The sequence below is a fragment of the Cynocephalus volans genome, chromosome 4 (assembly GCF_027409185.1).
Source record: "Cynocephalus volans isolate mCynVol1 chromosome 4, mCynVol1.pri, whole genome shotgun sequence".
Classification (NCBI taxonomy): Eukaryota; Metazoa; Chordata; class Mammalia; order Dermoptera; family Cynocephalidae; genus Cynocephalus; species Cynocephalus volans.
The window spans coordinates 159,567,926-159,581,802 of record NC_084463.1 but is presented as its reverse complement, the minus strand read 5'-3'; the positions used below and the strand labels follow the sequence as shown (position 1 = coordinate 159,581,802).

Sequence of the window (13,877 nt, the reverse complement as noted above, 5' to 3'; positions counted from 1 at the left end):
GCTTCAGTAGAGAAAGGAACATTCACTACTAGCTCTGTGCAGAATTCAGCCTTTCCAGAGTAAATGTGGGGCTGAGGCACAGAGCTGAAGAGACTGTGGAGGCGAGTCTTTGCGAACTGGGCCACCCAGAGGGACAAGGGCCTCGGGGATTCCCGGGGAAAAGCCAGCTTATGCAAACTCAGAGGCAGCAGGAAGTGCAGCCGCAGCCCCATCTCAGCGTCTTGCAAGCCCAAAGTAGTCTAGGAGCAAATGAGGAAGTTTTACTCCTGTCCCAGAAGCCTCTCCAGTCCAGGAAGAGAGCTTTTAGAAAGCGCAGTTTGTTACAACTATGGAAAAGAGTAACTAGAGCTTAGTACTTTAAGCTCAGACGAGAGCAGTTGAGTTCTTCAAAACCATGGCCCGACTCTTAAATCTAACACAGAGCAGCTGGTGGCAGAGTGCTCTCTCCCAACAGAGGTCTGGGTATCTCTCAGTCCTTTTTGGTTCTTGGGTTGGACTCAGCACTTGCTGGATGTAGTCAGTTTCTGGCTTTGAGATCAGAATGTGGAGAATTAACAGCATGGGGATCACCCCAAAGCTGATCTGAACCATTCCTTGGCTCCTCTCTTTTGGGCGGGGGAGCCTGCAGGTTCCCTTTCTGCTGTTAATTGAGTAATAGCCCCACCTAGTGACCACCTTGGCAAAGCCCACCAGGAAGAAAGAAAAAAAGCTAGGCTCCAGCCTGGTCAGGCCACACTCACACCTCTCCCAACCCAGTACCACCCCTCCACGACAGTCTGGCAAAAAGTCACTCAAGGCCATAGCAACATATAACCACGCCTGACTGGCTTGTTTTATTGGAGAAGGGTATGTGGAGTTAACAATGTGAAGACAGCTGGTAACGAGGTTGAGAACACCCTTCCCCCCCCCCATACATGCCCACTGCCCCAAATAAAAAATAACCAACTATGGGAGAGCAGCCGAGACAGCAACTGAGGGGCAGGGGAAGGAGACCCGGAACCCAAGGGCAGCAGTGAAGAGACCATGCGTGTGCCGGGAGGGCCCGGAGGCAGCGGCTGCCCGAGGCACGCCAGCACAAGTCTCTGCCTTTTCCACGTAGTTATGTATAAATAGAGAGAGCTGTTCTCTTCCCCCTTCTCTCCCTTCTGCTCCATCCTGCGGGCCGCGGTCCCAGCTCCTCTTTCCACATGAGGGCAAAGGGAAGGGGGGATGAACAAGTCATCACCGAATTGCAATCAGCCCCACATCCATCAGCTTCTGGATCTTCTGAGCTATTACGGGATTCTTTAGGTGCCTGAGGAGGAAGAGGCAAAGTTATTTGAAATGTGACTCTACCTTAAAAAAGTCTTGCTCTCAGAGCAAGCCCCAATTCAAACCCGTAGAAGACAATACCAGGGGTCAAGAGGGTGTCTGGGTGAAGCCTGCCCCACAGAACTGCAAAGGCCTTCAGTCCTGTGCAGGAGACCGCTGCCAGTCCTCCTCTGAGTCTACGAACACAGCTTTAAGCCAAGACTGTTCTCCCAGCAGAACTGGCCTTTCCAAATGACTGCTTAAGCTATCATGACTAACGTACAAATGAAGCCTTTCCAGCTCAACACCCACTGTCAACCTTTTATTTTTTAAGTAAAAATCACACAATTCCAGTCAGACTGATCACATCCCTGCCGACCTCGCACGTTCTCATCCAATCACTGCTGTTCCCCATTTTCCTGCAAGGCCATCTCCCCAAGCTCCACTTACTCGCTGAGCGCCTGGGGGTCCTTCTGCATCTGCTCCAGGATGAGCCGCATGGCCGGGTCACTCATTATCTGCTGCACCTCAGGGTCGGCCATGGCCCGTCGCTTCACATCTTCAGGGCTGTCATGCCGGTTGTACTGAGCCATCATGCAGCGCTGGTAACCGTCTGCTGCCTCCTACATTCCACACAAGACAAAGGCGGAGGGTGTTAGCACTACCTGGCTCCTTGCTTCAGTAGGTCCAAGAGAACAGAAATTGGGGCAGGGCTGGGAGCGGGGGATGGAAAAGAGAAAGAGACACATAGAGACACTGAAGTGAAAGGGAAGAATCAGTGAATAAACATGGAAAAGACCCAAATGAGAAAGAGAGGCAGAGGAGAGCGCACTGCAGGTGGAAGCAGCCCCACCTTACAGCTGGAGTCCAGGTCTAGCGCCTTCTGGTACACATCCATGGCCTTCGTGTAGTCCTTCATCGCTTCTAGGGCAGCTGCCTTCCGAGTATAGCCCTTGACTACAGACAAACAGGAGTGGTGGGGCGTTACACAAAACTCTGCTCCGTAGGCTGCTTCCTGCACCTCTTCATCTGCACTCCAACACTCTTTGTGCCCACTGATGCTAGGTCCTAATGCTACTGGCCCCAAGAACATCATGTAAACGAAGCTGCCCTTTCCCTCTCTCAGTCTTTTGGCCAGAGTCAGGGGACAGGGGAGAGGCAGCAGAAAGGCACTTACTGAAAGTCGGCTCCAGCTGGATACATTCCTCACAGTCCTAGGAAGAAGTAGCAGAAAGGAATCAGGTTCATCCTCTGGAGGAGACCGCTTAGGGCAGCACCATCACGATTCTAAGTCCCCACCCAGTGCCGCCACAGAGGACTTAAGTTTTTGCCTCTGGTGCTCCTATCGATCCTGGCATCTGGGTTACTTAAGAGGAGAAAGTCAGGCGACACCACCAGGAAAGATAAGCCCAGATTACGAACCCTCCCACACAGGACAAATGGCCTCAACTCTTCAAAAGGCCGGGGTTATGAAAAACACCAAAGGGTGGGGGGTACTTCCAGTCTGAGAAACTAAAGAGAACACAACAACCAGATGAAGTGCGAGGCCTTGATACTGAGCGCTCTAAAATGCTGATAAATAAGTACTGGGACTGGACAAGCAGAGTCATTTCCGGCAATGCATGCACAAGAATTTGAGGTCTAATTCTAAATGCCAAAATGGATACAATGTCCTTTCACAAACGGCTCAGCAAAAGTGTACCACTATACATTGAATAGAGATGGAGGATACCAGGTATCCACTGTGTAGCCTTCTGTTTGAGATACCTTCAGAATAAAAAATGATGAAGTGCACTAAGCAGTAGAGTCAGCACACCTGGGGCTAATTCCAACTCTTCCAACAAGAAGCTGTAAGACATCAGCAATTCCATTCGTTCTTTTTCATGACTGGAAAAGTACCATCCCACCTCCGAGGTGACTGACAACATGCTATTTTTTGCTTCACAAACCAATCTGCTTTTGACATGACACTTGTACAGTCCTACCAGCAGCAGTGACGTCACTAGGCCAGGCACAAACCAGAAGACAGTGGCATCAAAACCAACACAGACCCAGGTATTGGTGTCTCTAGATAAATCACATTTTGCCATCATCCCACAACATGATCCATGTCTGTCTGCTACAGTACAGTCAAAAAACTGCTGATAGAGGTACGAGGCAGTTCACATGGAGAATGATGGGAAACAATTCCACAGCATCAAACATAACCATATTTGACTGCACTCGATGTGACCGAGAACAGCAGACCTAACACAGCTGAACTGAACATCAATTAAGGCACGAAAAATGGTGTGGCCACTGTGGAAAACAATATGAGAGGTCCTCAAAAAATGAAGCACAGAGGGCTGGCAGGTTAGCTCAGGTGGTCAGAATGTGATGCTGATAACACCAAGGTCCAGGGTTTGATCCCTGTGCTGCCCAGCACCTAAAATAAAACAACCAATCAACCAAAAACCCATAGATACCACTTGACCCAGCAATTCCACTTCTGCATGTATACCCAAAAGAACTGAAAGCAGGGACAGATATCTATACACTCATGTTCATAGCATCATTATTCACAACAGCCAAAAGGTGTAAACAACCCAATGTCTCTGGACAAATAAACAAACAAACGTGGTATATACATATGATGGGATTCAGCCTTATAAAGGACAGAAATTCTGAAACATTATTACATGGATGAACCTTGAAGACATCATGCTAAATGAAAAAAGCCAGCCACAAAAGGACAAATGCTATATTATTCCACTTATGGAATGTACCTAGAGTCAAATTCAGAGACAGAAAGAATAGTGGTTACCAGGGACTGGAGTAAGAGGGAATGAGGAGTTAGCGGTTAGTGGGTACAGAGTTTCAGCTTGGAAAGATAAAAAAGCTCTGGAGATCAATGGTGGTGGTGATGGCTGCACAACAATGTGAATGTACTTCATGCCACAGAACTCTCCACTTACAGAAAAAAACGTGAAGAAGAATGGGGAGAGAAAAGAATCAGGGTCCCGAGAGAAACTAGAAAGGACCCACTTCCCCTAAGTACACCCAACCACTAGTAACTCCACGGACCAAGACTGGGGAGACACAGGTCCACTATTTAATCCACGCAGACCACCACCATGAACATCAAGGGCCGGCCCATGGCTCACTCGGGAGAGTGCGGTGCTGATAACACCAAGGCCCAGGGTTCGGATCCCATATACGGATGGCCGGTTCGCTCACTGGCTGAGTGTGGTGCTGACAACACCAAGTCAAGGGTTAAGATCCCCTTACCGGTCATCTTTAAAAAAAAAAAAAGAATAAAAACATCAACCCGATGGTGATAAAAACACAGAAAGAGAACACACCCGTCCGTCACGTGCAGGTGTAGGACAATGGCTGCCCTTACTCCCAGATCTTCTCACCTTGAGAGCCAGCTGAAACTCTAGGAGTTTGGTGTAGCAGGCGGCTCGATTGCTGTACAATTTGGCATCCCGTGGGTTGCGTTTAATGGCTTCTGTATAATGCTTCATGGCCTGGGGATAATCCCCTGGTAAGGAAAACAAAGACTACTTTTACAAAAGCAAAAAGCCAGCATCTCCCCGAGGCCACATGTACCCTGCACTCAGGGATAGGGAAGCACATCCACACCACTCTCATCCGACAAGTGCTGTCACCGAGCTGTAGGCAGCACCTTTCTGAAAACATTCGTTGCCTTTGTTCTTCTCCTCCAAAGCCAGGTCAGGGTTTATGTAGGCCAGACGCTCTTGCTCCTTCAGGATTTTCTCTGCCTAAGAAAATAATTCTTGGAACAGTAATTTACACTCCCATAAACATCTAAATGCTGGGCTAATAAGCCTGATTAGGATTTTAATTTTCAAAGAGTACTGTTGGCAATATTTTTGTTTGAAGAATTCTATTTTATTTTATTGGCAACTGGCCAGTATGTGGATCCAAACCCTTGACCTTGGTGTTACAACTCCATGCTCTAACCAACTCAGCTAACTGGCCAGCCTGTTTTAGGAATTTTAAACTCTTCATATTCAAGGTACACCGTGAAACAGAAATGAATGGTACTGATATACACTTGGTACAAAAAAAAGTCCCTATATGAGAATGATGCATGTCTTAACAGCACAATTAATTTTCTGACCAATCTTCTTGTGAATAAACTCACTCTCCCTACGTAACTTATGATAACTGGCATGATACACATCACTTTGGTCGTATAAAATAAGAAAAGCATTAGGTCACATAAGAACTGTAGGGCCGAGCGCGTGGAGCACTAGGGAGAGTGCGGCGCTGGGAGCGCAGCAACGCTCCCGCCGCGGGTTCGGATCCTATATAGGAATGGCCAGTGCACTCACTGGCTGAGTGCCAGTCACGAAAAAGACAAAAAAAAAGAACTGTAACACTGCTAATGCACTACTGGCCATCAACATTAACATATTTAAGACTGAAACCTTGGCCAATAACAAAAGACTGCAAAATAGCCAGATCATTTCTTATGCATTGCATCACTGTTAAGTGACACAGGCAGAATCATACAACATGACCAAAGCCACTACTTTGAAAAAAAAAAAAAATTAAGGTACATTATTAAAGAATAATGATTACAATAAGCAATGATACCCAATCATTAAGAAACAAGAAAACACCCCCTATTCTCTTCCTACCCACCTGCTGGCACTTCTTGAGTACATCTGGTGTTCGGTGCTCTGCCAGAGACTTGTTGTAGAAATGGATGGCATCCTTGTACTTTTCTTCTTTGAAGTAGGAGTTGCCAATTCGAGCGTAAGCTCTGATAAGAGGGAAAAGGATCTGCTGAGGGCAGGGCCAGACAAGGTCAGCCCGTGCAGAGGAAAACACACCTGTAGCTAGAACCAAGGCCTGCATCGCTGCCTCCTGCCTTGGTTCCTGTGACCTCCCCTCTAGCCCCTTCTTAACACAACAGGTTCTGCAGCCAGCAGGGACCCTCCTCCCCATGCAGGGAAATTTAAGTCTCAGACAGTGAACCCCCCACACTACTCAAGGTATTCCAGAAGGTCGAGCGTACTTGGCAATCTGTCGATAGTCTTCCCGGTTTTCTCTCCCCACTTCAATGGCCTGCTCACAAAGCTCCCGGCATTTATTGTAGTTGCCCTTTTCAAAGTATACCGCTGCCAGGCAGGATGGTTAAGAAGGAACAGTCAGTTCTTGATTCTACCCTCAGGAATGCCTAACAACTCTCTCGCCCCTCGTCTTTGGGCCTCACCTGCTTGATTGGTAATGTAAGTCATGTTGGTGGGGTCCAGTTCCTTGGCTCTGTCGTAATGCTTCAAGGCTGTGTCAAAGTCTTTCTTCTTGTAGGCATCATTCCCCAACTCTTTTTCTTTCAGTGCCTAAACAAGGTTTGGAAGAAGAGTGCTGAGCAAATTCAAACCAAATGGCAAAGAGAATAAGAGTCTACGGTCTGTCACCGGTACTGAAATAGCAGTTGCAATTAACATTATCTATAGAAGCAAGTCCTCCATATCCAAAGGCATCTTCATCAATTAGCTACAGACTTAAAACAGTCAGGTATCAGCCATCAGAATTAAAACTTATTTATCTTTGCTTCCTCTGAAACTCCCCCTTTTCCACCCCTTCTCCTGGATCTTTGTCAGAAAGCAGAGGGCTTCCTCGGGGGAAGAGAAAATTCCTTCAACTTGAAGTAACTGGTGAGGACAATATAATTTGCACCAGGTTTTATTCTGAAAGACTGTAGTGAGTCTGGTTTCTGTCACGTGGCTGTCTCAGGGTCTTAGTTGTCAGGGAACCGTAGCAGAGGGGGTAGCAAGAGGGTTAGGAGAAGGGGCTGTAGTGGTGGCAGGAGTCTTCAGCAAAGCTCACTACCACCCACATTGTAGGGCCTTTTTCCAGCTTTGAGACACCCGGAACAACCAACGCTTGCCTATTTAAAGGTGCTAAATTTGGCAACAATCTGCTGTTCCCGTTTACAAGGGATCATTTAGGCACATGCCTCCTGCTCTGGATGTGTTGAAGTGGATAACTTTCAACTACACGCCACATCCAACAGAGAAGCAGAAGCCTAAGGACTGATGTCGGCAACATTCTTCTGGATTCTGGCAGCACCATACGGCTGTAGAGTGACTACAGAAGGGTAGCTTCTGGGGCCAGCCCGTGGCTCACTAGGTAGAGTGCGGTGCTGATAACACCAAGGCCACGGGTTCAGATCCTATATAGGGATGGCCGGTTTGCTCACTGGCTGAGCGTGGTGCTGACAACACCAAGCCAAGGGTTGAGATCCCCTTACCGGTCATCTTTAAAAAAAAAAAAAAAAAGAAGGGTAGCTTCTGCTGCCAAAAATCTTGAAAATACATGATCCCTAGGAAATCTATTGTGAAGCTTATCTTTTAATATATTAACCATTTTAATTAACAATGACAACAACAAACTTAGCACATACCAAGCACTCAAAAATTACAGCTACCCAAGGACTACAGATATTCTCATTCAGCATATGTATTTCTGGTTGACTTAGCTGTTTATAAATACATGACAATGAGAAGAAAAGAAAATGAGACCTGCTTCTTATTTTCTGGAAGATCTTCTTCCATTGGCTCTGGCTTAGCTTCCTTTTTGGGAGGTGGTGGTGGTGGAGGTGCTGCAATCTCTTCCTCCTCATCCACACTACCCAGATCGACCCCGAGAAGGACACTGAGAGTGGTCATAATCCTGGGATCTTGTAGTTTCCTAGTATTAATTAAAAAAGAAAAATAGCAATTATTCTCCCCACGACTAATCTGAAATTCTCATTTACTGCTAAAAGTCAGATTCCTGTGTATAGAAGCGCCTTGCCCATCAAAAGATGGCTAGATTCTGTACTACCCATGAGTTAAAACCAAGAAATACTCAACCCTTCAAAACTCCACCTATACAGGGCCGGCCCGTGGCTTCACTCAGGAGAGTGTGGTGCTGATAACACCAAGGCCACGGGTTCGGATCCTATATAGGGATGGCCAGTTCGCTCACTGGCTGAGTGTGGTGCTGACAACACCAAGCCAAGGGTTAAGATCCCCTTATTGGTCATCTTTAAAAAAAAAAAAAAAAAAAAAAAAAAAACTACACCTATACAATGAGGCCACAGAGGTTGGATTCATTTTTTTTGAGGCCAAAAGATATACAGTGGAGTTATTATAGGTATACTTCACTATCTGATCTCAGGAGCCAGAAGACTCAGCTAGTGACAGATACTAGTACAAGGTTTGCAGACACATCTTTACACCTGACATTCTTTTCAACCCTGTTTCCATTCCAATATACCAACAGATAGAAAAAGCCTGTGTGCATGGAAAGGATGGGGTTGGTGCCACATCAGAACTGCAATGTGTGGGCCGGCCCGTGGCTCACTCGGGAGAGTGCGGTGCTGATAACACCAAGGCCCCGGGTTCGGATCCCATATACGGATGGCCGGTTCGCTCACTGGCTGAGCGTGGTGCTGACAACACCAAGTCAAGGGTTAAGATCCCATTACTGGTCATCTTTAAAAAAAAAAAAAAAAAGAACTGCAATGTGCAGATTAGAAGGAACATTCCAGACTACCATGATATATGCTCCTCCTGACCCTTTCTATAAATATAAACCAACAACACCCCTACTGCTCTGTGGAGAAAAGGCAGAAACCGTGCAGTTTCGACCAGGGAACTCTGCTGTAGGTTCCGGAAGACAGCATAATGTCCCCGCCCATTTCCAGAGCCTCAATGTGCTGCCTCTACTCACGTGCCCAGGTCAGAAGGCTTGTTCCGTAGTTGCTCAATCAGTTCCCGGTAAGTAGGATCACTGAGCAGTGTCTTTGTCCTGGGATCACTCTCCAACTTCTGATACAGATTGGGCATGCTGAAAGGGTTCATAAATTTCCTCTCTGTTCAAATAAAGGAAGAGAACATCACTATGAAATCTGTTTGCTTTAATTATAGCACCTCCATACCCTAACAGATTGACACTTAGGAAGGAGTGGGATCTCAAAATTAACCCCATTAAAAAAATAGTGTACGTGGTGCCTACCTGCCAACCGAATCTCCATATTCTGTAACCCCTCTCTGAGCTGAGGGTTATTTGCTTCGTGTTTTAAACCCTCTTCATAGGTTCGCTTGGCTTCTTCAAATCGGTTTAAGAACTCGAGAGCTGCTGCTTTTCGAGAATAGCCCTTAAACAAAGAAAAATACAAAATTAAATAAAGGACACCTAGAGATAAATCCCAAAGATGAGCTGAAAAGAACCTATTCTACATTTTTGGGACAAAAATGGATGTGAAGGCCAACAAAAAAGGAGGGAAAGGAATAAGACACAACACCAAGGTTGATACTTTAAGAATTCAGCCAAGGGCTGGCTGGTTAGCTCAGCTGGTTAGAGTGTGGTGCTGATAATACCAAGATCCAGGGTCTATCCCTATACTAGCCAGCAGCCAAAAAAAACACCCCAAAACAAATGAACTAAAAAGAATCCAGCCAAATATCAAAGATGTGCATCCTCGCCACCCCAACTCATCTTATGATCAAGGGCTGTCAGTTTCTTTGGCACTTTCTTAGAAGTGCAAAAAACAAAGCCTGTATTACAACTGATGGTATCTTAGATTTGATGAAGTACACCAGTTTTCTGAGGCGCACACTCCAACAAGGAGGGGGTGGGTGAATACGAAACTATCAGTCTATTGAGACAGGCAACTAAGCAAGTCAGGAGGGCCTGCTATTAAGCACTGCATGCCTCAGACTACCAAATGGCATTTCTGGGGCAAGTATGAAGAGCCCCAACTTCCTCAGAGCTTACCTTGCCCCAGTCAGGCTTTAAATCAACGGTTTTGCAGCCATCCTCATAAGCCTTCTGGTAGTCTCCTTTCTTGGCATAGGCCGCAGAACGATTGCTGTAGAGCACATGGTTCTGGGGATCTAACTTAATTGCTTCTGAGTAGCACTGTAATGCATCATCGATGTTACCAGCACTAAGGGCCTTATTGCCCTTCTCTTTTAGCTCGTTCACCTGAGGAGAAAAGGAGCCATTAGAGTTTCTCTCCATAAGATACTTACTTTGTCCCAAGTTTCTAGATGACACTCATTCTTTTCTGCAGTTATCAAATAGGTTACTTCACAGATCAGAAAAGCGAATGGATTACTTCATTTATACTCGTATTGCCCACATTTTGGGAGCTAGCAAAGAAAAAATAAGCAGGAGAAAGAAGCCCATCTCTGTTCCCGACTGGCTCCTGTGTGGATCAGGAAGAACTTCAGCCACTCTTCCAAATGTCTTCACCTTGAGCTCAGGAAGCCACTCCAGGACGTTCTCACAAGTTCCTTTCATGGAAAAGTAAATTCATTTGTCTTTGATTCCAGAGTCCAAATGATAAACTGCACACAGGCCTAGTTATTCCTCGTGGGAAGATGCAATCAGGAAGGAAGTGGACTTGTGGACTGAGTGTATACTGATACCTGCTCTAGTGACCTACAGGCTTTAGGATGGCAAGACAAAGCTTCCCTTCCCTGGGAGCATCACGATGCTCGCCTGTGGCTCAGATGCCATTTCCTTTTATCAGAAAAGAACTGTTTTCCATTCACCAGTGTGGTAATGTCACTGCATGGCAGATTAATGCTCTGTTCCTTAACGGGTAAAACTAGCTCCCCAAAATTGGTTTTGGCCGTGCTTAAGTATTACTTACTACAAGGGGGACAGAGAAGAATGAGGAAAAACTATTGTGGATTAATCCCTTGTCCTCTCAAACATTAAGAATAGAAGGAAGGGGCCAGCCTGCGGCTCACTCGGGAGAGTATGGTGCTGATAACACCAAGGCCACAGGTTCGGATCACGTACAGGGATGGCCGGTTCGCTCACTGGGTGAGCGTGGTGCTGACAACACCAAGTCAAGGGTTAAGATGATCTCCTTAATGGTCATCTTTAAAAAAAAAAAAAAAAAAAAAGAAGGAAGAACATATCAAAGGGTTTAAAAAAATGAAGTGGGCTTCAGCCATTTCAGAACACAGTCCTAACTAAAGGGCTTCTCCTTACCAGGGCTGCCCCACAAATGCCCTATAGCAGTCTACCTGAGGGAGGGCCACACCACAAAAGCTGCCTTTAAAATGAAATCACTCTGGGCTGGCCTATTACCTCAGCTGGTTAGAGTGCAGCTTTATAACATAAAAGTACCCCTGCCCCCACCACCAAAAAGCAAACTTGTGAGATCAGGCTACATCATTTAAGTAACTTAATCATTCTTTCTTTGTCACTATCACCCATCCATACACTGATATAAGAAAGAATTCCATTAAGAAAAATGATTGTAGAACCCTGAAGCACACCAATGAGGAACATCCATCAGCCAGAGAGACCTTAGAAAGGAAAGAGCAAAGAAAAGGCATAGGACAACGGCCAAACTAAGCAAGCAAGGGATGAAAACCTTAGAGTCCAGGATGGAGACCAGAAAGCAAAACACTAGAAAACTTGATTTGGTGTCAAAGGGCAGTGAAAAAGGCCTGATGAAGTTCTTGCCAATAGTATAGAAAAGTACTTTTCAAACTCGGACACTCAAATTTGTCCAGCTTGAATAGTTCCTAAAACTGAAATATGGATCTCACAGTTGAAAATGAAAACAAAAGGCAGAGAGATCACTTGTTTATTTCCAGAAATGGATTCGAGACAGTGGATTCTAACATACCTGGGGTTAAATGTCAGGTCGTCTGCACAACTGTCATGTAAGTCTGCAGTCCTGAGGTTAGTCAAACATTCATTTACAGTCTACCTGGTGCATGCAGTTGTATACTGGATGGTGTGATTTAAAAAAAAAAAAATTGGTAACAGAACAGCCCCTTTTCTTAAATGTAATTGCTCATTCTAGAAAGCTTTTTCTTATCTCTACTACAGCCTATTTAATCCCACATAGAATTTAACTGCCAGAAGGGCACAAAAAGTTTAACAACCTCTCCATTTCCACTTTCTCTTTTTAATTTAGCAAAGAGGCTCCAGCTTTGCAGATCACACCAAAAAAAAAGTGAGCTATTTTCTCTTTTCTTCCGATGAATCATTACATCTCAACGACAGCTTCCAATAGCACAAAACCTGTCTAGGCCTTTCACAACTACAGGCCACTGAAGAAGACATAACTAAGTCACTAAAAACAAGCAGTAGCAGCTTCACTCAGCACCCTCGAAATGCTCAGCGGGTGCCCAGAACTCCTCGCCCCTCATCTAAATCGTTCCTAGCCACCAATTCCTCCTTGTGTTATCAAACACCGACCTTTCAGGAGCCTCGGTCCGCAGTCACTTCAGAATCACACACACACACAAAAGAGGGGGAGGGGCCGCACACACACGCGTAAGACGCCGGTAGAGATGGAGTTCGTCCCAAGGACTCGTGCGGCACCCTCCCCTTCCCCGCCTCAGGCAACGTCGGCCTGCTGCTCCGCAAGCCTCTACTCCCCATCGCACCCCGACCTCCTCACAGAAAAGTAGTTTTCACCCCAACTGGGACCCAGGCTACCAAGTCCCTCGGCTACTCCCGTTGGGGCCCCGTCCCCGCTCCCTGCGTTCGTCCAAGTCGATCGTAGCCAAGTCCTGGGTGGCTTCTTGGTCGGTTGTCTCCGACCTCCCAGGTCGCGCGCGACTCCCCGGGTGGAGGCTCCGGCCGCTCGCCCACCTCCACCTCTCGCAGTGCGGCCGGCTCCATCTTCTCGGGACGCCTCCGGGGCCCGCCGCGGGCCGGACTCACGCCGAACTGCGGCCTCCTCCCGCTCCCGGCGCCCTGCCTCCCTACACGCTCCTCTCCCGCCCGCCGGCCGCGGGCCTCTCGCCCTCGCCTCCCCGCCGCCGCTCCGCCGGCCCGGCCCGCCCCGCCGTCCCGATCGGGCGCCCGTCCAGCCTCCACCGCGGCCCGGCCTCGGCCGCCCCTGAACGGTCCCAGAGCCACAGCTCGCCCCTCCCCCTCACCTGCTCCATAGCCCGGCCCGAAACCCCGTTGAATCAAACCCGTCCGCTCCCCGTTCACAACCGCACGCGCCGCCTTCTGGAACCTACTAGAAGCTGCCGGGACCTGGGACTCCCGCCCCTTCCTCGACTGCTGACTGGTCGAGCTCCTCCGGGGCTCTCTGTGCCTCTCTACTATAGGCTTGAAGTCCAGCCCATCATTGTTACTTCCCTCTCATTGGACACCGGAGAGTAATTCCCTCAAGCCTGCCTCCCCCACACCACGGGATTGGGCTCTCCCTGACAAGCTCCGCCCACCTCGGGCTCGCGAACGGTGAGAGGAGCGGACACGGATTGGTCTTTTGATCCGCCAATCGTGCCTGCGCGGGCCGCGCCCATTGGTCCTGTTCTTTCTGGAAATTTCCACCAGTCCCATTGGGCTGCGGGACTCCATCACGTATCCGCCTTCAGAATAAGAAAAATTTCAATTGGGCGGAGGGTTACCAACACTGTGCGCTGATAGGCTTAAATCGCTGCCCTTCAAAGGGCCGTGTCCCGGGTTTCGCTCCGCCCTTGGTTTGCGGGAGTCCAAGGCCACTGCCCGCTTGTGCCGCTGCGGCTTCTGGCCGAGATCGTCCTCTCCATCCCCGGGTTGGGGCGTCCGGCGCTTCGCTGTGCGTCGGACAT

The 13,877-nt window shown here is 47.7% G+C and overlaps 1 protein-coding gene across 1 annotated transcript; it reads right to left on the bottom strand.

Moving 5' to 3' along the window:
- Positions 1-804: 804 nt before the first annotated feature.
- Positions 805-13,316, bottom strand: STIP1 (stress induced phosphoprotein 1). Its single transcript, XM_063093781.1, has 14 exons — positions 13,215-13,316; positions 10,072-10,281; positions 9,310-9,451; positions 9,025-9,166; positions 7,830-7,998; positions 6,518-6,644; positions 6,320-6,422; positions 5,944-6,064; positions 4,958-5,054; positions 4,689-4,813; positions 2,468-2,504; positions 2,144-2,247; positions 1,741-1,913; positions 805-1,294 (listed from the first exon to the last, which is right to left on the bottom strand). The coding sequence occupies exons 1-14, from the start codon at positions 13,221-13,223 to the stop codon at positions 1,222-1,224; spliced, it is 1,632 nt and encodes a 543-aa protein (XP_062949851.1). The 5' UTR covers positions 13,224-13,316; the 3' UTR covers positions 805-1,221.
- Positions 13,317-13,877: the final 561 nt, after the last annotated feature.